The sequence below is a fragment of the Peromyscus californicus genome, unplaced genomic scaffold (assembly GCF_007827085.1).
Source record: "Peromyscus californicus insignis strain IS unplaced genomic scaffold, ASM782708v3 Scaffold_11__1_contigs__length_118956290, whole genome shotgun sequence".
In the NCBI taxonomy this organism is placed as follows: domain Eukaryota; kingdom Metazoa; phylum Chordata; class Mammalia; order Rodentia; family Cricetidae; genus Peromyscus; species Peromyscus californicus.
In genome coordinates, this window is record NW_026294402.1 from 18179636 (window position 1) to 18205233 (window position 25598).

Below are 25598 nucleotides of genomic sequence, written 5' to 3' on the forward strand. Positions count from 1 at the left end.
TTGGAATTTTGTTAAATATTGTATAAAATCTGTAAATTACTTTTGGTGGTATATCCATTTTTTTGTCATATTAATTCTGCTAATCCAAGATCATAAATCTTTCTCTCACTTAGCATCTTTAATTTCCCTTTTCAAACTCTTGACGTTTCAATTTGTTGGTTAGGTGTACTTAATATTTAAAGTAATTTATCTTATTACTATTATTTTTAAATTATGTGTATATACCTGTGTGTGGGTTTATGCACCTGAGTGCAGTGTCATTGGAGGCCAGAAGAGGTCACCAGATCCCCAGGACCTGGAGTTATAGGCAGTTATGAGCCATCTAATATGAGTGCTGGAAATCAAACTCAGGTCCTCTGGAATATTAGTATGCATTCCTTTTTTTTTTTTTTTTTTCAGAGACAGGTTTTCTCTGTGCAGCTTTGGAGCCTGTCCTAGAACTTGCTCGGTAGACCAGGCTGGCCTCAATCTCACAGAGATTCTCCTGCCTCTGCCTCCCAAGTGCTGGAGTGAAAGGCGTGAGTTACCACCGCCTAGCTGATCAGTATGTATTGTTAACATAGTCATCTCTATGGCCCATAGGTACTTGACAGTTTTGGGAGTTCTTATGAATAGTCTAGTTTTTCTAATTTCTTTCTGGTGTATGTGAAGGCTATTGCTTGTTTTTGACTATTGATTTTGTATCTTATAGTTTTATAGTAAGTGTTTTTACATCTAAGAATTCTCTAGGGTCTTTTAAAAAGAGAATCATGTGATCTGCAAATGGGATAATTTGACTTCTTCCTTTTCATAAAGTGAATTTTTATTATAAATGAATGTTTTATTTTTAGGGTGAAAGAACATGTCCTTATTTAAGGCCCGTGATTGGTGGTCTACTGTGCTGGGTGAGAAGGAAGAGTTCGATCAAGGCTGCTTGTGTTTGGCTGACGTGGACAACAGTGGAGATGGACAAGGTAAGGGGGTGCGGGTGTGCTTCTGTCTCCCCAGTGTCGGGGACTGAACCCAGGCCTCACACTTGCCAAGGAGGTTTTCTGATATTGGGCTGTAGACTGCATTTCCCCACTGAGCAAAGCTTTAAAGAAATGAGAATATGAACTTAATAGAACATGACTAACTGCAGGTCATAATTATAACCTAGGTTTGAATGTGCCTCCTCCCGCCCCCCCCCCCCCCCCCCCCCCCCCCGTGCCCTGTTTTAGAGATAAACTTTCCTGAGGTAGTCCAGGCTGGCCCCAGTCTCACTCCGATCCTCCTGAGGTTACGATTATGAACATGTGCCACCATGTCTGGTGTTTTCTTATAAGTAGTGTGTAGATGGCAGCTGACAGAGTTCTTCCCTCTGCTTTGTTGTTGATATCATTCTGGCTTTTGTTCATTCTGTCCTATTAATTTGGTGGAATTAATAGACAAATCATGTGGCACTTGATTTGCTACCAAGTGGGATCTTTTTTTTTTTTTTGGTTTTTCGAGACAGGGTTTCTCTGTGTAGCTTTGCGCCTTTCCTGGAACTCACTTGGTAGCCCAGGCTGGCCTCGAACTCACAGAGATCCGCCGGCCTCTGCCTCCCGAGTGCTGAGATTAAAGGCGTGCACCACCACCGCCCGGCTCAAGTGGGATCTTTTAAGGAAGAACATCATTTTCATTATAAATAACTTCTAAAATGAATTTTTTATTTTAAATATTTAAGATCCCACTTGGAAGAACTAGTAAAATATTTAAAATAAAAAATTCATTTTAGAAGTTATTTATAATGAAAATGATGTTCTTTTCTTTTTTGTTTTTTTGAGACAGGGTTTCTTTGTTTAGCATTGGCTGTCCTGGATCTCATTCTGTAGACCAGGCTGGCCTTGGACTCACAGAGATCTGCCTGCCTCTGCCTCCCGAGTGCTGGGATTAAAGGTGTGTTCCACCACTGCCTGGCTATGATGTGCTTTTCTAATTGAATCTGGAAACATTAATGCTGTAATAAAATCATGCTAATTCTGTTAGTGAGGGGAAACAATTGCTAAGTCATTGCTTTCGTTTTTTGTTTTACAAAAACCAGTTACTGTCCTGTTCTTACATTACTTGCTTCTCCGAATATTCATGTTTTAAGTGGTCTTTAAGAAGGGCCTAGGTCAAGCCGGGTAGTGGTGGCACATGCATTTAATCTTAGTACTCAGGAGGTACAGGCAGGCAGATCTTTGTGAATTCAAGGTCAACCTGGTCTACAGAGTGAGTTCCAGGACAGTCAAGGCTACAGAAAGAAAACCTTGTCTTGAAAATAGTTGTCTTGAAAAACTATTTAAAAAAAAAGAAGAAAAATGGTCTAGTTCTATATTATTATAGTATGAAATTTGTACTAAGTTTAAATAGTTTCTATTTCATGAGCTCTTACTTTGCAATTCAGATATTCATTGGCTTCCCAGAAAGAAAATTAATCTGGTGATATAAATATTACTCCTTTCCTTTTACTTTCTTTTTCTTTTTTGAATTTTTTATTAAAATTTCTATTCATTTTACATACCAACCACAGGCCCCCCTCTCCTCCCTCCTCCCGTCTCCCAGCCTTACCCAACAAACCACCTCCCCTTACCACCTCCTCCGAGGCAAGGTCTCCCATGGGGAGTCAGCAGAGCCTGGTACATTCAGTTGAGGCAGGTCCAAGGCCCTCCTCCCTGCATCAAGGCTGCGAAAGGTGTCCCACCGTAGGCACTAGGCTCCAAAAAGCTGGCTCATGCACCAGGGACGGATCCCAATCCCACCGTCTGGGGTCCTCTAACCAGTTCAAGCTAAACAACTGTCTTGCCTATCCACAGGGCCTAATCCAGTAGCCTGGGGGCTCCTCAGCCATTGGTCCACAGTTCGTGGGTTTCCACTAGTTTGGCTGGTCATCTCTGTGCATTTTTCCATCATGATCTTGACATCCCTTGCACATAGAATCCCTCCTCTCTCTTATCGATTGGATTCTCGGAGCTCGGCCTGGCACTCGTCCATGGATCTCTGCATCTGCTTCCATCAGTCACTGGATGAGGGCTCTATGATGACAGTTAGGGTGTTCAGCTGTCTGATCATCAGAGTAGGCCAGTTCAGATACCCTCTTGACTATTGCCAGTAGTCTAAAGTGGGGTCATTCTTGTGGATTCCTGGGAACTTCACTAGCACTCTGTTTCTCCCTATTCACATGATGTCTTCATTTATGATGGTATCTCTTTCCTTGATCTCCCACTCTGTCCCTGTTCCAGCTCAAACTTCCCATTCCCCTATGTTCTCATCCCCCATCACTTGCCCTCCATTACCCCCCCCTCACTCCCAGGTTGCTCATATAGATCTCATCTATTTCTCCTTTACTGGGTGATCCATGCATCCTTCCTAGGGCCCTCCTTAGCTAGCCTTCCTGGAGCTGTGGGTTGCAGTCTGGTTATCCTTTGCTTTATATCTAGTATCCACTTATGAGTGAGTACATACCATGTTTGTCCTTCTGAGTCTGGGTTACCTCACTCAGGATGATATTTTTTTAGTTCCATCCATTTGCCTGCAAATTTCATGATGTCATTGTTTTTCTCTGCTGAGTAGTACTCCATTGTGTATATGTACCACATTTTCTTTATCCGTTCTTCAGTTGAGGGACATCTAGGTTGTTTCCAGGTTCTGGCTATTATGAATAATGCTGCTATGAACATAGTTGAGCATGTGTCCTTGTGGTATGATTGAACATTCCTTGGGTATATGCTCAAGAGTGGTATCATTAGGTCTTGAGGTAGATTGATTACCAGTTTTGTGAGAAGTCTCCATACTGATTTCCAAAGTGGCTGTACAAGTTTGTACTCCCACCAACAGTGGAGGAGTGTTCCCCTTGCTCCACATCCTCTCCAACATAAGCTGTTGTTAGTGTTTTTGATCATAGCCATTCTGACGGGTGTAAGGTGGTATCTCAGAGTCGTTTTGATTTGCATTTCCCTGATGACTAAGGATGTTGAGCAATTCCTTAAATGTCTTTTGGCCATTTGAGATTCTTCTGTTGAGAATTCTCTGTTCAGCTCTGTAGCCCATTTTTTAAAATTGGACTGTTAGGTATTTTGATGTCTAGTTTCTTGAGTTCTTTATATATTTTGGAGATCAACCCTCTGTCAGATGTGGGGTTGGTGAAGATCTTTCCCATTCTGTAGGCTGTCATTTTGTCTTATTAACTGTGTCCTTTGCCTTACAAAAGCTTCTCAGTTTCAATAGGTCTCGTTTATTAATTGTTGCTCTCAGTGTCTGTGCTACTGGTGTTAGATTTAGGAAGTGGTCTTCTGTGCCAATGTGTTCCTTCCTACTTTCTGTTCTGTCAGGTTCAGTGTAACTGAATTTATGTTGAGTTCTTTGATCCACTTGGACTTGAACTTTATACATGGTGATAGATATGGATCTATTTGCAGTCTTCTACATGTTGACATCCAGTTATGAAAGGCAGAGTTTTTAATGACAAGAGGAATGAAAGGTTCTCAATCTATTTAGTAGCAAGAGATTCATTAGTGTTCTTTGCATTAAAAAAGATTTATTTTTATTACCTTTTATAAATTACATGCGTTTGCCTGAATTTGTGTGTGGGTTATGTGCCCATGAGTGCACGAACCTGCAGAGTCCAGTGTCAGGTCCCCCGGAGTGAGATTTTCAGATAGTTACTTGTGAGGTACTTGACATGGATGCTGAGGACCCAGGGTCCTCTGCAAGAACAGTACATCTCTCCAGCTGCTAACTAGTGTTCTTGATGAGGGTGGATGAGTATTCACTTGTAGATATGTAGTGAGTGACGGAGAGTGGGAGGTGCAGGGACTAACTATGGCTCCTTAAAGAAACTCGCTATGAAAAGCACAGGTAAGAAAGAGGAGGACAGTGTAGAGCTAGAGATTTTTTCCCATTGTGACAAAGACAAGAGGACTAGAAAGGAAAGTTCCCATGCCTGTTTAAATCTGATGAGCCCTTTTGTCCCCGATTCAGATCCTGCCTCTCCCAGTCCTCTCAGGACATCTACTCTACCAGTTCTGTCCTCTGTAACACTGTCTTTCTGGCCCTCTAGAATTAGTAGAACTCAGTCAGTACTCAGGATACTTGCAGAGCATGGCTGTTTGCTTTTGTCAAGTGCATCTGTTCAAGTGAGCATTAGTCCCTGTCTTAGTCAGTGTTCTGCTGTGAAGAAACACCATGACCATGGCAACTCTTACGAAAGAAAGAAAGCTAGGGCTGGCTTACAGTCCAGAGGTTTAGTCCATCATCATCACGGCAGGAAGCATGGTGGCACCTTCTACATCTGGATCTGCAGGCAGCAGGAAGAGAGAGTGACACAGGGCCTTCCTTGAGCTTCTGAAACCTCAAAGTCCACCCCCAGTGACACACTTCCTCCAACAAGGCCACACCTCTTTATTCAAATAGTGCCATTCCCTGGTGACGTCTATGGGGCGTCCTTCTCATTCAAACCATCACAGTCCCCTTCTCTAGGAGCATACAGTGCTTTTCCTCCATGGTCTCTGTTTCTAGTTCCTGTTTTCAGGTTCCTGCCCCGACCTGTGCCAATAATAGGCTAACCTATAAGACAAACCAACCCTTTCCTCCTGTCCATGGTTTTGATCAGTGTTTTATTACATCATCTGATAACAATCTAGGGCAGAGCACCAGGTCCCAGAAGATGAGCTGTGATAATTTATTTATTCTGTTTCTTTGCGTGGTGCTCTCAAACCCCACCTAGAGCATGGACAGGAGCCTTACTGCTTGGTGCTCCCACAGAACACAAGATGTCACATATCCTCCTTGCAGGGATATTCATGCTTACATTTTACTCTCTGTGTTAATTTCTACACCAGTTAACTTTTTTTTTTGTCTACAAGTAATAGGACATCAGGATAAATGAAGAAGGACTGAGAATACTAACACCCCTCCAACTGCGAAGTAGGGTTTGTCTGGCTGGAACTTGACAGGAGCAGAAATGATCATGGCGTCACTGACCTTGCAGACCTCCAGAATGCTGCCATTGGGTCTTCTGGATTCCTGATGGCTTTGTGTTTCTTTAGGACTGAGGCCCCCATGGGAGTGCCTTTCCTGGTGATGCTGAGGACTTAGAGTTAGTCTGGGGGAACTGCCTAGTCCATGGCCTGGCTCAGTAAGCACTGAGTAAAGGAAAGGCAGACTGCCTCTGAAATGGATGATTGGTTTCTCTTTTTAATTAAATTTTTTTTATTCATTTTACATGCCAACCACAGATAAAGATTTGTCTCTTAATATCACTATAACAAAGTATCACTCTAATGACTTAAAATGACAGGAACATATTCTGTCATAGTTGTAGGTGCTAAGCTTTGGAAATCAAGGTGTTGTCAGGGCCATGCTGTTTCTCTGGTTTCTAGTATTTCTTTGCCTCTTCTAGTGTTATTTTAAAATATTCATTTATTTATTTATATTATGTGTATTGTTTATGTGTTTGCTGGTGTGAGTCACGTGTACCATATGTTGCAATACCCAATGGTGGCCAGAAGAGGGCATCGGATACTCTGGAACTGGAGTTGCAGGTGGTTGTGAGCCACCATGTGGGTGCTGAGAACTGAACTCGGGTCCTTATGCAAGAGTAGTCAGTGCTTTTAACTGCTGGACCATCTCTTTAGCTCCTTCTTCTAGTTTTTCTGAGGACTCTAGGGTCCTTATTTGTTTCTTCTAAGTTCCAGTAATTCAAGACACTCTTTGGTTTGTAGATGTATCATTCCAATTTCTGCCAGTATTGTCAGATGGACATATCCCAGCCCCCAACTTATTCTCTGTCTTCCCTCAGCTTCTGTGGTGGTGTGAATGAGAATGGCCCCATAGGCTCATATATTTGAATGCTTGGTCCCTGGTAGGTGGAACTATTTGGGAAGGATTAGGAAATGGCCCTGTTGGAGGAGGTGTGTCACTGGGTGGGGTAGGCTTTGAGGTTCCAAAAGTCTGTTCCATTCCCAGTTCACACACTCTCTCTTTGCTTCCTACTTTTGGGAAGGGATGTAAGAAAGCTTTTAGCTACTACTCCAGTGCCATGCCCGTCTGCCTGCTGCCACACCTGCTGCCACACCTGCTGCCACACCTGCCGCTGTGTGCCTTGCCATGGCTCTGAACTCATAAGCCCCAAATCAAACATTTTCTTTGATAAGTTGCCTTTGTCATAGGTGATAGAAAAGTAACTAAGGAAGCTTCTAAGTGCTGGGATTACATGCCTGTGCCAGCTCACCTGGCTGCTTTGCATCATAATTTGGCATTTGGATTCCTATGTCTTTTTCCCTAAAGGACAGTTGTATCCTCATTTTAACTTGGTTATATCTGCAAAAACTTTTCAAACTGCATCACATATACAGATACCTTGAGCAAGGATTTGAACATATCTTTTTGGAAGACATCATTTACATTCCTATACACATTCCTCCCTTAACTACTGAGCCCAAGACCATTCACTGTTAACAGGGGCACTCCAATGAGTGTCTTCAACAGTTGTAGTCAATTATAGAATTAACATTCCATGATGAAACAAGTCTGTAATCTTTATCAGTCTTTTGAGACAGTGACTTGCTGTCATTGATCTGAATTATGATGGATATCAATTGATGCTTAAGAAAAACACATTCATTTTCACTAGTATCCTTGACTTTCAGTGATGTAGAGCTGATTTTTGAGAAGGTATGTGTTACTCAGAAGTTCCCTTTAATCATATCATCTGTTGGTAGAGTGACTTTGTGTTTGAAGCAAGGTTAGGATCTTTTAATATTTTGACTTCTTTAGTCTTCAGAAAGTTGATTCCCCATGATATTTGCTAATGTCTGTTTGTTACTCTGTCTTTTGAAAATCTGTTTACAGATAAAATCATCGTGGGCAGCTTCATGGGCTACTTGAGAATCTTTAATCCCCATTCTGTGAAAACTGGAGATGGGCCTCAGGCTGAAGATTTACTTCTGGAAGTGCACCTGCGGGACCCTGTGCTTCAAGTGGAAGTCGGGAAGTTTGTCTCGTGAGTGTGGGGTTTCCTCTTGGGCATCACATCTGTGCCTCGTGGGGACACTTTTGCAGATTTAAAATATTATTTCGTGGATTGTACATTATAGATACATGTCTTGCAGGCAAGCAACATGTTCTGAACACTTTTTATGTTGAAACATGTACATTTAAGATGAGATAATGTAGTGATTTATTAGTGTGTATGTCTGTATGAGTGTATATGCGTGTGTGTGCAGGTGCACACTCTATGTCTTCCTTTTGGAAAGTGAACATGAACCTAGGGCTTTCAATTTCTTGGGTATGCTAGCCCCAAAGCCCCAGTAGCCCTCCTGTTTCTGCCCCCTTTGGAGCTGGGTTACAGTTGAGTAAAGGACGCCTCCCTTGCTGTACGGGTGCTGGGAACTGAATAGTGGTCTTTATGATTGTCCAGCAAGCTCACTTCAATACTGAGAACATTTTTATAGTAATGAACTTGAGATTTTAGACATTACAGCACCGGGACAGAGATAAGCTTATAGACCAAGCCATATTTACTTATGAAAGAACACCTCAGGTAAATATCTGTTTAATAGGTATACAAAGATGCAAATTACTATTACTTTTCTTCATAGTTTTGAAATTTAAAATGAACTACTTATTTAAAATAGAAAGATCCTGCCTTGAAGTCAGCTCAATTCATGAAGTGTTTTGTCCCTATGAAAAATGTTTCAAAGTTCTCTCTCTCTCTCTCTCTCTCTCCTCTCATTTCTACATGTCTCTCTTTCTTCCTTTCTTTCTTTCCCTTTATAAGTTGCTATGTGTAAGTAAATTTGTTGCAACTCTGTGGATTTGGTCCTGGATTTTGGCACCAAAATGGGAGTTTTGCAACTCTGGGGGAGAGGTATCCTGACCACTTGGGGAGTCACGTGATGGTTGGAGTTGTGATGAGACAGCAGCTCTAGAGGGCGAGGTAGCCGCTTAGAACAGCTGACAGCTTCAGGGCCAGGTATCCAGATGCTGTGAGCCACAAACCGCTTAGGCCAGCTCTAACAGCTGGAGGGCCGAGGTGTGCTGGATACCTCGAGCCACTTAGGGGATACAGTTCTGCCCTGGAGGGGAAGCTATTCTGACTGCTCGGGAGAGTCAGGCCTGGAGCTGCTAGGACAGTTCAGCCGGGAAGGGTATCCTGATTGTTTGGGAGAGTCAGGCTGTACCTGCTGTGGTGGGGGATGGTCTCCCGGCAGGATATAGCAATCCTGCTCCTCTCCTGGAGAGCCGCTACAGCAGAGCTTTGCTCAGCCCCCACTTAAGGGGGCTTCCTAGCAGAGTTCTGCTTCTCCAGCCTAAGATGTTGCTTCTTTTGTTTCACTCTGCAAAAGGGAAAACCCCTGTAGAAATGGAGCAATCTCCTCTGGCTCCAGAGAAAAGTGTTACTTTTTCAGTTCTTCCTTGCTCTGTCCACTGAGGGACGTCTCAGCATGGATCTTCTGTTCACCAGTGAATGAAGATCTTCATAACCAAAACTCTTTTGAGAAAGAGATTTATTTGGGAAGGAGGGGTCCAGGAGAGTAGCTGTCTCTACCAGGATGGAGAGAACAGCTCACAACTGACCAGGCAGGGTGGTTTATATAGGATGTCTTGGGGGCAGAGTCAACCAGGGATTAGCTAGTTTTTTTCCTGCCCAGGGATTGGTCAGTTTTGTGGACTGGGGGCAGAGATGGCCCTGATTTCAGGACCAAACTGTGTTTCTTTCACTGGCCTTTCTTGGCTTTTTGACACTACTTCTAAGACCAGGGCACATTTCTTTCACTGACTCTGATTTTGGGACCAAGAGTGTTACTTTGGCACTAGTTTCAGAGTCAGGGCACGTTTCCTTGGTTCTGGGTTTGGGGATAAAGTGTTCATTTCTCTGGCTCAGATCCCAAACCCAGGCTGTGTTTCTGGTCCTGGGCTACAGGGCCAGAGTGATACTTTCGTGCTCTGTGATTGGTTGGTTTCACAGGTCAGTTGGCCAGGGGCAGAGATAGCTCTGATCTGAGCCAAACTGTGTTTCTTTCTGCCCTGATCTGAGCCATCTTTTCCTAGTTCTGGGGTCCAGGGTCAAGGTAGGTTTCTTTAGCCAGCCCCTTTTCCCTACATTATGGTCATGGAGTCTCTTCACATCAATAGAAATCCTAAGATGCTGGTGTGTAGATGTAATAGTCTTATTAAATAAGAAACAGAGCCAAATGCAGAGTTAAAAGTCCAAGAGGTCAGAGCAGTAGCTAAGAGCTAAGACTAAAACCGCCTTCTTACCACCCGCTGCTACCGTCCTTCCTCTCAGAAAGAGACCTACTTCCTGTGTGTCTGTCTTTTTATTGACTTTCTGTTCTACCGTCTCATTGGTTGTAAACCCAACCACATGACCTCCTCATCACTGTCTGTCTATACAGACCTCTAGGTCTCTATGGTTCGTATTGAGATTAAAGGCGTGTGTCTCCATGCTGGCTGTATCCTTGAACACACAGAGATCTGCCTGTCATGGGATCGGATTAAAGGCGTGCACCACCACCGCCTGGCTTCTGCTATGGCTTGCTATTAGCTCTGACCCCCAGGCAACTTTATTTACTAACATACAAATAAAATCACATTTCAGCACAAATAAAATATCACCATACTGGTGGTGGGCTTTAGGAGTCTATAGCTTCGCCCCACCTTTACATGTTTTCTCTGCTTCCTGTGGATGACTGAGATGTGGTCTCTTGGCTTCCTGCTCTTGCAGCTGTGCTTCCCTTGCCATTATGAGCAGCTGGCCCCCTGGAACTCATGCCAACATAGACTTCTTTAATTTGCTTTTGGTCATGGTATTTTATCACAGCAACATAAAAGTAGATAATATATTGTAAAAGTAGCTAATACATCCAATAAACCTGTATTTCTTGGTCTTTAAAAATACTGTGAGTTGAGTGTGGAGGTGCAGGCCTATAATCCCAGAACAGGAAAGGAATGCTGAGGCAGGATTGCTTTGAATTTGAGACCAGCCTAGGTCGCATAGAGATACCCTGTCTCAAAAAACCTAAACGAAGAAAGACATAACAACAACAACAACAACAAAAATCCCAAATTCATAAAAGTATTATGACTATAAATGGGACCAACAAGAAAGGAGACAGGGAATGGGGAAAGGAAGTGTCATCCAAGTACCATATACACATGCCATGTACATATACATAATGTATATGTATATTACATATACATAATGAAGCCACCATTTTATGTAATTACTATACGCTGTTTTAAAAAAGCCAATCATCCAGCTTGAGTCCTGTGTCCTAACCTGAAAGTCCCCTTCCTGTGTGTGATAGTTTAGTGGCAGAAGGCAGCCTTGGCGGGTTGGAGCCAAGGGGCATCACAGAGTCACACCATGCAACAGAGCTCACGTGGGAGGTTTATTGGGGGGAGGTACAGAGGCAGATTCTGAGTGAGAGCAGAAGGAAAGAGAGAGAGGGGTGAGAAGGGCTCGCACACGGCCTTCGAGAGTGCTCTACTTAGTGGCTGCTGCAGCTAGTGTCACATCTTGGCTGCTGCTGATGACGTGTCCTACTAGGTCCTCGAGAGCAGGCCAGTATAAATGCCTGAATGCTAATACTGTGGTCTAACTTGCATGGTACCAGAAAGTGCTATGAAAGCTACCAAGCAAGGGGGGCAGTCAGTAGACCTACCTGCTGTGACATCTGTGAACTACAGCACCCATCAGCATGGCAAGATTCCCCTAAAGGTGCAATCATGGCATTCATATCTTGGTGGTAACTAACAGCTCTCTAGTTAGACTTAAGGCCCACTCAACATGAGGGGAATCATGCCTGGTACTAGAAACAGCCAACTACCTGGGACTGTCAAGGCCGTGCATCTTAGAGGAGAATCTACTACCACCACTTTTCTAGGCCAGCATAATTCCTAACTGCATTCTAAAACTTATCCTTAGACATACAGGTAAGCATAGCTCTCACCCTCCATAAAAGAAGCCTTTCTTTACAACAAATGAAGACCATTGCAGAAAACCACAACTGCACACAGTGCAGAGATGAACAGATCATGGGGAGTCCAGTCCCAATGGACACATCTTTAATACAAGTCCTGCACCTAAGGGCACATGGTGGATGAGAGGGCAGAAATGTCATGAGAGCCAGAGGACCAGGAAGTCTTCTGTGAGACCAGAATTCCTAGAAATGGCTTTCTAAACAAGAATTATGGGGTCTGTAAATGCCATAGTCAGCAGAGTAACGATCTGTGTGAGGCAAGAAGGAAGTCTGGTTCAACACAACCCAGTAGCTGGTCTTGGTTCAGATTTCCAAAGTCTGACACCGGGTGGTTTATTTGAGGCATATTTAAGCATAGCACAATTTTGGAAAAAGGTTTCTAGGTAATAATTGAAAGGAAAAATATTGGCTCAGGACCCCCAAGGACAAGTTCTCAGCACAAAAGAGATTTATTTGTCCCAGAGGGACAGAAGGCAGGAATAAGGGACAAAGACGGGGGACAGAGGGCAAGGGAGAAGGGGAAGGGAACAAGGGAGAGCGGGCAGGGGTAGTTGTCTTGGAGGGAATGCCCCTGGCTAGAGAGGAGACAGGCATGACACACAGGAAAATGGCAGTTTCTAAAGGTAAAGGGGAACCCTGTGTTAGGACGGGCATGCTAACTAGGTGAGGCAAAGGGGGCTTCTGACTGCTGGACTTCAATACTTTGATAGCTGGACCTTGGTAGTCAGCCCCAGGAGGAGGAAGTGGCCAAATAAGGGAATGTCTGACCTTGGTGGCTAGCTTTAGGAATGTAATCTAAAGGATTTTAGCAAGGCAGAGGGAATGGGGGAGGGCAAGGTCTACCAGAGCCATGCTTGCCACACTCAAGCTGGCTAGAACCCCTTCAGTAATTAACTCAATCCTGTGTGTACAACAAAGCTTAAGACATGATTACATCAAACTCTTGGTAAAGTACACATGACTGCTTCCATAAAGATGGGTTCTATGAACTGACTACATTTGACATCTTAAGGGTCTGGGGAAGAATCTGGTGTGGTCTTGATCATACAGATAGTGGAGTGGTCACAGTGGTCACCAGGCTATCAACCATCTCTACTCCCTTTGTAAAGTACTTGTGACATCTTTCATAAGGATGGGTGTGAGGGTTTGAAAGAAAATGGCTCCCAAAGGGAGTGGCACCATTAGGGGTATGGCCTTGTTGGAGGAAGTGTGTCACTGTGGAGGTGGGCTTTGAGGTCTCATATGTGCTCAAGCCACGCCCAGTGTCTCAGACCACTTCCTGTTGCCTGCGGGATCAAAATGTAAGAACCCTCAGCTCCTTCTCCAGCACTATGTCTGCCTGCATGCCACCATGTCCCACCATGATGATAATGGACTAAAACTCTGAACTGTAAGCCACCCAATGAAATGTTTTTCTTTATAAGAGTTGCCATGGTTACAGTTTCTCTTCACAGCAATAGAAACTTTAACTAATATAGAAGTTGGTACCAGGGACTGAGGGATTGCTGTGATGGGCCTGGCTTTTGTTTGAAGGAATGTGGATCTTGGGACTGTGGGTTGGAAAAGCAGTTGAACACTTTAAGTTCTGCTCAATGGTCCATCCTAGTAGGAGCCTGGAAGACAGTGGTGCTGAGGGTGATCTGAACTGTGGGGGGATGGCTCAAGAGGTTTCAGGGGAGAAGAATTTTAGTAGGTTGCCTAGAGATCCTTCTTGTGATACTTTGGTGAAGAATGTGGCTGCCTTTTGCCCTTGTCCAAAGAGTCTGCCTGAGGCAGAAGTGAAGAGATTTTGATTAATTCTACTGGCAGAGGAAATCTCAAAACAGCCTAGTATAAACTTGTCATGTGGCTGTTAGTGTTAACTCTGGTGAAGATTTATAATGAAAAGGAGCAAATAAAGCTCTTTACTTATTTACAGTTCAGAGTTTTCGTCCATTATCATCATGGTGAGACATGGTGGTGTGCAGTGAGATATGGTGCTGGAGAAGGAGCTGAGGGTTCTTACATTTTGATCCCGCGGGCAACAGGAAGTGGTCTGAGACATTGGGCGTGGCTTGAGCATATATGAGACCTCAAAGCCTACCTCCACAGTGACACACCTCCTCCAACAAGGCCATATCCCTAATGGTGCCACTCCCTTTGGGAGCCATTTTCTTTCAAACCTTCACACCCATCCTTATGAAAGATGTCACAAGTACTTTACAAAGGGAGTAGAGATGGTTGATAGCCTGGTGACCTCTGCACTATCTGTATGATCAAACTGAGCAAATAAAAATACAAAATGTAAAGATTGAGAAAAAGGGCACCAGGAAGTGGAATAGAGCTAAACTTGCATTCAAGGAGATAAACAGATTAAGAAATGGAATAAAGGGAGTGGTGACCTTAGGGCAAGATCTCACCCAGCTAAATTTCCAACTTGTGAAAAGGAATTAAAGAAAAGTTTAGAGCTGGGTGTGGTGGTGTACACATTTAATCCCAACACTCTGGAGGCAGAGGTTGTCTGATATCTGAGTTTGAGGCCAGCCTGGTCTACAGAGCAAGTTCCAGGACAGCCAAGCTTAGGCAGTGAAGGAAACCATGGAAAGCAGAAGGCTGGTGAAGATGCAATTGAACAGGGGACCATGTTCCAGCCCCAGCAAGCAGCAGAACTGGGCAGCTTCAACTACATGGCTTTAGAGTCAAGAACAGAAGAAAGGGATTATGGAACCTTTTTCAGTGACTAAGGAAGGCCTCTGAGGCCAGGCATGTGTCAGGGGTGTCCCAGATTGGAGGCATAGAGGCTGTTGTGTGAAGCCTGTGAAGTTGAAGTGTGGATTGCCTTGGAGATCTCAAGATGTTAGAGATGCCAGAGCTGTGGGATTCCTACTGAGGAGAGCTGCTAACAGGGAGTGGAAGCAGCCCAAGAGGAAGTGTGTTGCAGTCAACAAAACTGAAAGGAGTTGGAGATCTGAAGAGTGCTTTGACATCAGACATGGAGATACAGAGTTTGGAGTTTCCCAGCTGTTTTTTTGTCTTGCTTTGGTGCAGTATTTCCTCACTATACTCCCTTCTCTGCATTTTGGAAGGGTAATGTGTTAGGGTCTGTGAGAAGTCCTGTAAAAGACCACCAGACAGGATGCAATCAGCAGGAGGGTTTACTATCTCGAGAATAAGGGTATTGGCATGCTGGGGCCGTGCATCAAACACAAAGTCAAAAATGATGACCTCCAAGAAAAGCTTGCAGGCTCTTTTATATACAAATAAAGGAATTCTAAAGCAGTGTGTTCATTCTACCTATGATTGGATTACACAAGTGGCAATCATAGTAGTTAGGGCCGGCAGGGGTGGACTAAGGCTACTGCTTTTCCATTTTTGAGCAAGTCTGGACAGGCCCCAGGCTTTGTCCTTATTTGGTTATTACCTGTGGAGGGGGAAGGGGTTTGGCCCAGGCTGCATGCAGTTTCCTGTGTTTCAAGAGGCAGGAACTGAGGCCTAGTTCTTAACTGAGTTATTAGGAGCCTGTCATGGTATTTGCCTGGCCTTCTCACGATGTATACCCTGTGCCATTATATGTCGGAAGTATGTGATCTGCTTTTTGATTTTATTGGGGATTATAGTTAAGAGATTGCATGAATCTCAGAAGAGACTTTGAACCTAATACCTTTAAATAAATTTGAGACTGTTATAGATTATGGTGACTTTTGACGTTGGACTGAATGCATTTTTTTTTTTTTTTTTTGGTTTTTCGAGACAGGGTTTCTCTGTGTAGCCTTTGCTGGCCTCGAACTCACAGAGATCCGCCTGGCTCTGCCTCCCAAGTGCTGGGATTAAAGGCGTGCACCACCACCGCCTGGCTGGACTGAATGCATTTTTGCATTATGATATGGCTATAAGCCTTTGGGGCTAGGGAGTGGAATGTGGTGGTTTGAAAGAAAATGGCCCCCAAAGGGAATGGCACTATTAGGAGGATGGCTTTGTTAGAGTAGGTGTGGCCTTGTTGGAGGAAGTGTGTTGCTGTGGAAACAGACTCCGAGGTCTCATATATGCTCAAGCCACGCCCAGTAAGACAGAACACTTCCTGTTGCCTGTGGGTCAAGATGTAAGACTCTCAGCTCCTTTTCTAGCACCATGTCTGCCTCAGTTCCTGCCATGCTGATAATGGACTAAACTTCTGAACTCTAAGCCACCCCAATTAAATGTTTTCCTTTATAAGAGTTGTCATGGTCTACTGCAGGATATTTGATCACACTGAAACCTGAGACTGTTAAAAATCAACCTTAGGTCAGGAGGCAGAGCCAGCAACTAGTTGACAGGAATTAGCCATAGCGAGTATAGAGAAGCCAGAAAGACAGATAGAGAGATGCACAGGAAGGAGTAGGGAGGGACTTGGAGTTTCATGGTTTTTGGTTTGGGGCAGCTGGAGAGATGCTCTCTTGCTGTGTCTCTGCCAAAAAGGTAGGTGTTGCTTCTCAGCCTCTCTGAGCTGGCAGGTTTTCACCCCAACATATGAATCTCAAGTCCTTATTGGTAAATAGAATGGTAGAGACTTAGTTAAAAACTATATTTGACAACAGTGGCAGAACGGGACCATCAGGACTGGAAGTCCCACCAGGCTGCAGCCTGAGTGGTGGGGTGCTGACTAAGGGGCCCCAGGGCTGCAGACAGTAGTTAGAATATCAGTAGATTCAGGTGAAAGATGGAAAATCAGCAGTATTGTGGGGTTTCTTCACAGCAGCAGAAACCCTAACTAAGACAATGCTCAAGATAAGGGTCTGGGGAGGAGGACTGAGATAAGCATAAGAGTCAGGAGGAGCCAGGTGTGGCCTCAGCCATACAGATGGCACAGAGGTCACCAGGCTCTTAACCATATCCATTCCCAGCTTCTGGGCTGTAAACAGGTTATACATCTCTTCCTTGAAGAGACAACCCTGTGTGTTTGACATTCCTTATCTGTGAGCACAGGGACCTCTGTGCCTCAACACTGAACAATGACAGTATTGATAGATATGCTAATGTGTAAGGGAGAAAAATCTCACAGGGTCCCATCTCTAGTCAAAGAACTATAGGCAGGCAATGGCTGTCCAGAGAAGGAGGATCAAGCACCCCCAATTTAGCACCCTAGTGGTTAATTCAGTTTGTACATATCCCCAGCCTTCACCATAATATCAAAGAAAAAGGCAGGTTATTTGAGAAAGCAATAGGGGAGAACACAGGAGGGGTTGGGAGGCAGAAAGAAGGGGGAAAATAATGTAATTATATTGTAATTGAAATAAATCTAGGGGCTGGAGAACTGGCTCAGTGGTTAAGAACACTGGCCACTCTTCCAGAGGATCCAGGTTCAATTCTCAGGACCCACATGGCAGCTCACAACTGTCTGTAATTCCAGTTTCAGGGAATCCAGTGCTGCCTTCTGGCTTCTGTGGGCACTGCATGCATGTGGTGTATAGATAGATATACATGCAGGCAAAATACCCACACACATTTAAAAAAAGCCAGTCTGGTTGTGCCTGTGATCCCACCACTTGCAGGGCAGAGCAGGAGGACAGGAGTTCAAGGCCACCCTGGGCTACATGAGACCTTGTCCGAAAATGGAACAAATAAATATAAAGTTAAAAAAGTATTGTGGAAGTTATCATACAGGTAGGCTTGCCTCATCTTTATGAACCCCCTTTGCCCTCTTACATCTCATTAGTCCCCTGAACCCTGTATGAATTGTGGTTCACTCCATTTGTTCATTGTTATTGGCACCATTATTCAGAATCCTGACATCTGTTTGAAAACAAAAGAACCATCTCATGTATTGTCCTAGACAGGGTTACTGTTGCTGTGAGGAAACAATGACCAAAAGCAATTTGGGGAGGGAAGGGTTTTTAGGCTTACACTTTCACATCACTGTTCATCATTGAAGGAAGCCAGGACAGGAACCCAAAGTGGGCAGGAACCTAATGCAGGAGCTGAGGCAGAGGACATGGAGGATGATTGATAAATGATTTCTTTACTGTTTATTAACAAAAAAAATAGTAAAAACAAATAGTAAAGAACAAATGAGGACCCTGAACCGACTCACAAGCCGCTGCCTAACACCTGCAGTCACTTGCTTCTGACTTGAAGACTGCCCCTTCTCTGTCACATCCATCTGTAGCAGGAATCTTAAAGAGTCTTTATTAATAAAACAAACCGGGAGCCAAGTATTGGGGTGAACACTGGAAGATCAGAGAGACAGAACAAGCCACAGCTACCTTACCTTGCCAATTCCTCAGCTGATCCTGTTTCCTCAGACTGGAAGCTTCTGTGTCCTCATTTGAATGGGTCTCAGCTGAACTGTGCTGCTCAAAGCCTAAAAGCTTAACCAGCCAAATGCTTCTAGTTTCTGGTCCTCACACCTTATATACCTTTCTGCTTTCTACCACCACACCCTGGGATTAAAGGCTCACTTTCTGGGATTAAAGGCGTGAGTTACCATGCTGGGCTGTATCCTTGAACACATGGATTTCTGCCTCTGGAATGCTAGGATTAAAGGTGTGAGTGCCACCATTTTCTAGCTTTTGTATCTAGTGGCTGTTCTGTCTCTGACCCCAGATAAGTTTATTAGGGTGCACAATATTTTGGGGAATACAATACCACCACAAACCCTGCCTCTTGGACCAAAATGCTCCTCTCAATTGGCTAGTGGACTGGTGACAGAATTCCCATAACAGTTGCTGCTTATTGGCTGTTTCCTATGTCTTGTTCAGCCTGCTTTATTATAGAATCCAGGACCACCAACCCAGGGATGGCACCATCTATGGTACTGGGTCTTCCCTCATCAATCACTAATTAAGAAAATGCCTTACAGGCTTGCCCACCACCTGATCTTTTGGAGGCATTTTCTCAGTTGAGGCTCCCTTCTCTCCAGTGACCTCTAGTAGTATCAAGTTGACATAAAGCTGGCCAGCACAAGTATGAGTTCTCTTCCAGGGACATGCTTCATTTTGTTGGAGACATGGACCATGAATGCATTAGGCCAGTGTGTGAAGTAAGACTTTTATGGCCTGCATTGTGTTGTGAAACAGTGCACAGCAGCCTTGATGAGTTTGAGCCAAGGTGAAAAGACAGCCACATCATGCATATGCGGTGGGCAGCAGCATGGTGTAGTGGAAAGTCGCACCATGTAGACAGGGCATCCATGTGGGAAGTCTTATTATTAAAGGGGGAGGGGAGAGGGAAGAGAGAGAAAGGGAAAGAGAGGGAAAGACATAGAGAAAGAGAGAAAAGCAGAGGTATGTGCAGCCTCATGGAAGGAGAGAGAGGGAGAGAGGAAGGAAGAGAGAGAAAAGGGGGAGGGGTTTTCTTTTAAAGGGGATTTTATATAAGAAGATGTCAGGATGCTGGGTGGGTCCCCAAGGGACAGGCCAGAATGCTTTTTGATCATTATAAAAAGGTGAGGTATGGATAACAAGTGGGAGGAATGAGGGTGCCGAATTCTCGAGATTGCTTCCTGCTGATTTTGGGTGAAGTAGGGAGGGAGAAGTTGAGAGTCAGAGTCACTCACAGTGGGAGGTGTGAGTGAAGAAGCATTCAGTTAGCTGTCATTCTGGAGACCCCTTGAGGGAGCTGAGAAGGCAGGTTACTAGGAAAAAAAACCAAGATTGTTACCATTGGCCTCATGAGTGGGGCCAGCCATGGGAAGAGTGACAGCTGCCAGAAAGAATGGGACAGAAAGCCCAATGGTGGTGGCACATGCCTTTACCCCAGCACTCGGGAGGCAGAGGCAGGATCTCTGTGTGTTCGAGGCCAGCCTGGTCTATAGAGTAAATTACAGGACAGCCAGGACTGTTTCACAGAGAAACCCTGTCTTGAAAAACAAAAAAATAAAACCCCCAAAACATGAATGGGACAGAGAAGTGCCCTGCTTGTACAGAAGAGGCAAGGGTGGATGAGCCAGACAAAAGAGCAGATACGCCCTTGAGTCTGGAGTGGTGGTACCAGCAGTGATGTTCCAGGAGCTTGGGGAAATGGCCCGCCAAATCAAAAGTACAGGAGCCATCACATCTGCCAGAGGTGGAAAAATGCCTCTATCCATCCTGTAAAAGTATCAACAAATTAGGAGATAATGGAGTCTTCTCAAGTGGGCATGTGGGTAAAGTTAACCTGCCAGTATTCTCCTGGTTGGTGTCTTCAGATGGTGCAGTGGCTGGTGGTGTATTTGGAGGGCCCCTGAGGGTTTTGCTGTGGCATGAGTCTGGCAGGAGAGGTGGACCTGTGCAAGAACCCTGTAAATGTTTGTAAAACAATTGGAACTATTTACATCTTGATGCCATAGCAAAAGCTATGGCTTTGGGTTGAAAGGTATGAACATTTTCTAGGGCCTGGTTTCAGCCCAATGAAACATATCTTTAAATTTATTACCAGAGGAAATTTACTGAGTGGAAGTGGTTAGGTGAGTGAAGAAGAAGGAGCAAGTCTTCCCTACCCTCTCCAGTGCTAACCTGTGTCTAAAAGCTGGGACCAGTAAAATCCACAGAAATGTAAGGACTCCCAAGACTGTCTGTAGTCAGTGCTCTACAGTTTGTCAAAACTGCATTTATCAGTGTTAAAACTCTGAACCTCTGAAGTTACATCTGAAGCCAGTTTATTCTGTATCATGAAGTCTATGAATCAGGTACACCTGCCTGTACTTTTAACAGGAAACTTACTAATGAGCTACTAAGGTGCTTGTAGCCTTGGAGTTGGGGGCGAGAGCTGTTAAAACTGGCAAATGTCATCAGATCTGAGAAGATTAAGTGAACAGAAGTGAGACAGCTCTCCTATCTTCATATAAACAAACCTTAAAGCTGTTTCTTTTTATCTAATTTACCAGGAGATACTGAGAGCAGTCATTGCAAAGTGAGTTTATCCCTTTTTTGAGTCTGATAGCAAGGTAATCTCTGCTTCTTGAGTGCTGGGATTAAAGGTGTGCATCACTATATATGTATATATATTGTATATCTTTTCCCTCTCCTCCCCTCCCTCTTCTCTCCTCTCCCCTCCCCTCTCTTCATCTTCCTCTCCTCTCCCCTCCTCTCCTCTTCTACCTTCTCTCCTCCCCTGTTCTCCTCTCCCTTTCCCTTCCTTCTTTCCCCTCCTCTCCTCTCTTCTCCTCTTCCCCCTCCCCTCCCCTTCCCTCTCCTCTTCTCTCCCCTCCCCTTGTCTCCTCCCCTCTCCTCTCCTTTTCTCTCCATTCACTCTGTAGTACTAGGGACTGTACCCAAGGTTTCATGCATGCTAGGCAATTGCTATACTACTGAGCTATACCCAAATTGCCATTTTTAAAAAACATGAGTTAATATGATGTCTTAACATTATAAGTCCTAGGTAGAGAACTAGAAAAAGACAGACCAAGGCTATTTTAAATCTGTGAATTAAAGTTCACCAGGGTCTTTTGATGGACTCATGAGACACCTATTCATTGCTCTCTTATATTAACTAATGCTTGCTCCCAGCTCTCTATGTGACAGTTAGAGTTATGTCTTCATAGGAAAAATGATGAGGAAGAGAGATAGAAATGGGGCAGGCAGCTCAGGGACAGTTTATGTCCTTGGCCATAAGTTGAAAATTCTCTGGCCGGGAATGTCAGAAGGGAGCTTTGGGTTCTTAGCTCCTAAGTGAGCATACCTGCCTGGAAAGGCTGAATATGAGGGTGGAACTGAAACTCCAGTCCTGACATTAATCCCTTCTGGTGAACAGCTTTGAAACCAGATCTCTAGGTTTTCACGGTAGAAATGGTTTTTGTCTGTTACAGTTTCATCCTGTGTCCTCCATGATCTTAGGGTTTCCCCTCCAGGAATCTGCTTCTGGCTTTAGACATGCAGTTGCCTGCAGTTGTGCCTTCAATCCTGGCTAAGGGACCAGTCATCAGAAGGCAGATTCACTTGCTAGAGAGTTGGGAGGAATAATTATCCCTTTAAGGAGACAGTCCTTTCATCCTAAAATTCCTGCCCTCAGTGCAGTTGTTACCTGATGCTCTGTTCTGTGCCAGCTCAACTCAAACAGCACGGCCTTTCCTCTCTCTCTACTGCTGCTTCTCTGAGCATTTACAGAGATGGTTTAATGTTTGCAATGTTTGCCTGGCCTGTGGCATGAGCTGTGATCAACACTGATCTATCTGGTGGGCCCAGCTCTCACTTCTGTGACCACTTCTTGGGAAGGAAGGAGGGTGACAATGAGTGACTCTGTTCTCTACTTTTGTCATCTGTTTTTAGAAATTGGTTTATTTTCTATTTTATGTGTATATGTGTGTGCCTGAATGTATGTATATGTAACATGTATACAGAGTCCAGAAAAGGGCATCAGAGCTGGAGTTATAGGCTCTGAGCCTCTTCTCCAGCCCTGATTCAATAATCTTACCTGACATAATGATCTGCATTTATAAAGAAATTTTAGAGTATAAAGTCACACAGCCAAGATGCAAACCTGTTGTGTCTGCCTCTGTACTGTACTGTCTGTCTTTCCACACCGTCTTGTTCTCCTACGGAACATGGATAAAGTATTGTTTTGAATACCCAGGTCCATAAAAACATTCTGAAAGCACTACACAATTCCATGGTAGTTGTGTAGTGAAAGTCCCATTTTTGTGGCAGGAGAGCAAAGGATGGGGATAATGGAGCTGTCTGTCAGCGTTGTACGTGTGTTGGCTAGCAGAGATCTTCCTTTGTAAGGAGGGCACCAGGGCTCTGAGCAGTGATCCCGTGGAGAAGGGAGAGTCAGAATCAAGCCTTCCGACTTCAGTTTTTATTCCTTGCACTTTCCATTGACTTTACCAGATTCCGTGCTGGAGGCTGCGTGTGCATGTTGGCCTGTGGTGCTTTAAATTTAAAAGAGCTGTTAATATTTAAGAACCAGGAGGTTTCACATAAAACCTCTGCTTTCTGGCTTTTCTTGAAAAATTGTGGAGATCTGGCCAGAAGCCCAGAACCAAATAGTAGCCACCTCTTTCAGCCTGGCTGTAGTCTTCAGTTAATCATAGCCTTCCACAGCCTTTCCTCATTAGTGTCCATCTGTCTGATCCCCTGAAGCCCGTGAATTAAGGATTTCTACTCTGCCCCGTGTCTGCCTCTGGAGCCACTTGACATGGCGAGAAGGGCACTGTAGATGGTGCTATTTTATTTGAGACTTAGTCAAAGATGAAAGTTTTCAGCACTTCTAATGAGAGTTGGGATCTGGAAGTAATCTGTGCCATTGTTACTACCGACAGCATGGATGCTCCTTCAGCTCAGGCGCTTCACAAACTTGCATTCAGTTAATTGAAACCTCTTATTTCCCAGAGGGGGATGGGCCCAGGGAGATTATGTGGCTAGCCTGAAGTCATAGGTGAGCTGGTCAGAAAGAGGGAGCAGAGCGTGGAGCTCTTCGCTGGGGAGCGGACTCACAGACAGGCTCAGGGCTGATTCTTTAGGGCCTGTGTTTGGTTTAAGGCTCAGGAAGCATCTCTTCCTTTCCCCCCACCTCCTCTCCCTCCCCTCAGTACCTTCCTCTTTTGCATTCCCTTTTCCTTCTTACTCTTTTTTGTTTTTGGAGACGAGGTCTTTCTATACCAGCTGGCCCTTACTCTGTGGACTGGATTGGCCTGGAACTCACAGATCTCTGCCTGCCTCCGCCCTCAGTGCAGTAGTTAAAGGTGTGTCCACCACGCCTGGTCCTCTCCTCTTCTTACTCTTTTATTTATTCCCCTCTGTGGATCTGGCTGCTTTGGAACTTTGTAACTCAGCCTTCTGCGAAGCCTGAATTAGAGGCAGGTGCCTGTTGATAGGATTATGGAATTGTGTCTATGTTTTATTAACTCACAGTAGCTACAGTTATGAATCTGTTTGAAAACAATTTGTATCAACTTTTGGGCTATATCTGAAGCTGACACTTAAACCCTTTGAAACTATCCCCTTTTGCAGAGGCACCGAGATGCTTCACCTGGCCGTGCTGCATTCCAGAAAGCTCTGCGTCTACTCCGTCTCAGGTAAGAGGACTTTCTTTTAACGTGGGTTGACATCACAAAGCTGGGCCTTGATAAAGGACTTGAGAGTACTTGGGAGTGAATACAAAGTGGTCATGTGAGGATTTGCTGGTCTCCATTAGCCTTCCTTACCACTCATTGTAATTCTGGACACGTTGTCTTGGCCCACTATTCCTGGTATTCTTGTTTTTGTCAGAGGATTTCTTATCATCTCCGTGCTGTCAGGAATTGTGTCCAGAACAGCCTGTGACCAGCTACAGCAGTTCTGGATCCTCAGGACCCCTGAAGCTTAGGACATGTTCAGCAGCGGCTGTTCGTTAGCTGTGGAGTCAGAGTTGTTTGAGATGTCCTTTCCTTGGTGAACCTCAGTGTTTTCTCTTTTTAGTTCCAGTTTCTCAGCTTCTCGTTGTCTTCATTCGACCAGACCTCAAGACACTTCATTTTGAGGTTAAATTGGGGTTTGTTCCCTGATGTGGTCCTGTGGGTACCAGTTTAGTGTGTAGTCTGTTGTGCCTTGATTTCAGCATTAAAATTGAGGATTGTGGGGCGTTTACCCACCAACCCCACAGTTCCCCAGAGTTTTCTTGAGTGAGAGCAGCAGGAAATATTAGATAGAAGGATTTATATTGCGGAGATAAATAGAAAATAAAGGATAGCCTTGAGAGGGCCTGGAACCTTTCCAACAGGCCCCGACTGTCTCTGCCCCAGGGCATTTATAGAGACGCCAAGGGGGTGGAGCAAAAGATCTCCTCCCCCAGCACAGCCAAGTGCAGATTCCTGAGAGCCTCCCCGGCACCCTGCCTCTTCCTATTCCCATGATGTCCTCATCTATCATGGTATCTCCCTCCCTGCCCTCCCACTCTGTCCCTGTTCCAGCTCTACCCTCCCATTTCCCTATGTTCTCTTCCCCCACTCCTCACCCTCTGCCACCCCACTCCCAGTCAGCTCATGTCGATCTCATCCACTTCTCCTTCGCTGGTCTTGTCCTCCCACGCTGTCAGCCTCATCTTCTCTACAAGTCACCTTCATACATGCATGTCTTTTTCTTTGTGACCCACTGATTTTAATCAGTGTCCTTAATGTAACTGCTTTAGTTAGGGTGTCTATTTCTGTGATGAAATACCATAACCAAAAGCAACTTAGGGAGGAAAGGGTTGATTTTTCTTGTCTTCTATATCACTGTTCATCATCCAAGGTGGTCAGGGCAGGAACTCAAGCAGGGCAGGAACCTGGAGGCAGGAGCTGATGCAAAGGCCATGGAGGGGTGCTGCTTACTGGTTTGTTCCTCATGACGTGCTCAATCTGATTTCTTATAGAACCCAGGTTTATTAGCTTAGGGCTGTCCCTATTCACTGCGTCCCTCCCTAATCAATCACTAATTGAGAAAATGTCCTATAGGCATGCTTGCCTACAGCTGGATCTAATGGAGGCATTTTCTCAATTGAGGTTCCCTCCTCTCAGATGATTCTAGCTTGTGTAAAGTTGGCATAAAAACTAGCTGGCACAGTAACCATGGATTTGGAACTATCCACTGGAGCTTATCCTTTGGTGCTCGCCAGTGGCCGCACGAGGGAAGACAGTAACTTCCCCTTCCCCAGAATTCACCAGCAGTAGCCAGTTGTTCATCGGGGTAGTAAAGACTCATTCATGAGTCCCTCCCTAACCCACAGCTGATTGTTGACAGG

At 44.7% G+C, this 25598-nt stretch overlaps 1 protein-coding gene across 5 annotated transcripts in view; it reads left to right on the forward strand.

Moving 5' to 3' along the window:
* Bbs9 (Bardet-Biedl syndrome 9) overlaps positions 1-25598 on the forward strand; it is a 453439-nt gene that overhangs the window by 11876 nt on the left and 415965 nt on the right. For all 5 annotated transcript variants that reach the window (XM_052754897.1, XM_052754886.1, XM_052754921.1 and 2 more), the window contains 3 exons: positions 831-953; positions 7834-7984; positions 23852-23916. In XM_052754897.1, the coding sequence (XP_052610857.1) occupies positions 842-953; positions 7834-7984; positions 23852-23916 (328 nt within the window). In that variant the 5' untranslated portion in view covers positions 831-841. The remainder of the gene's footprint in view (positions 1-830; positions 954-7833; positions 7985-23851; positions 23917-25598) is intronic.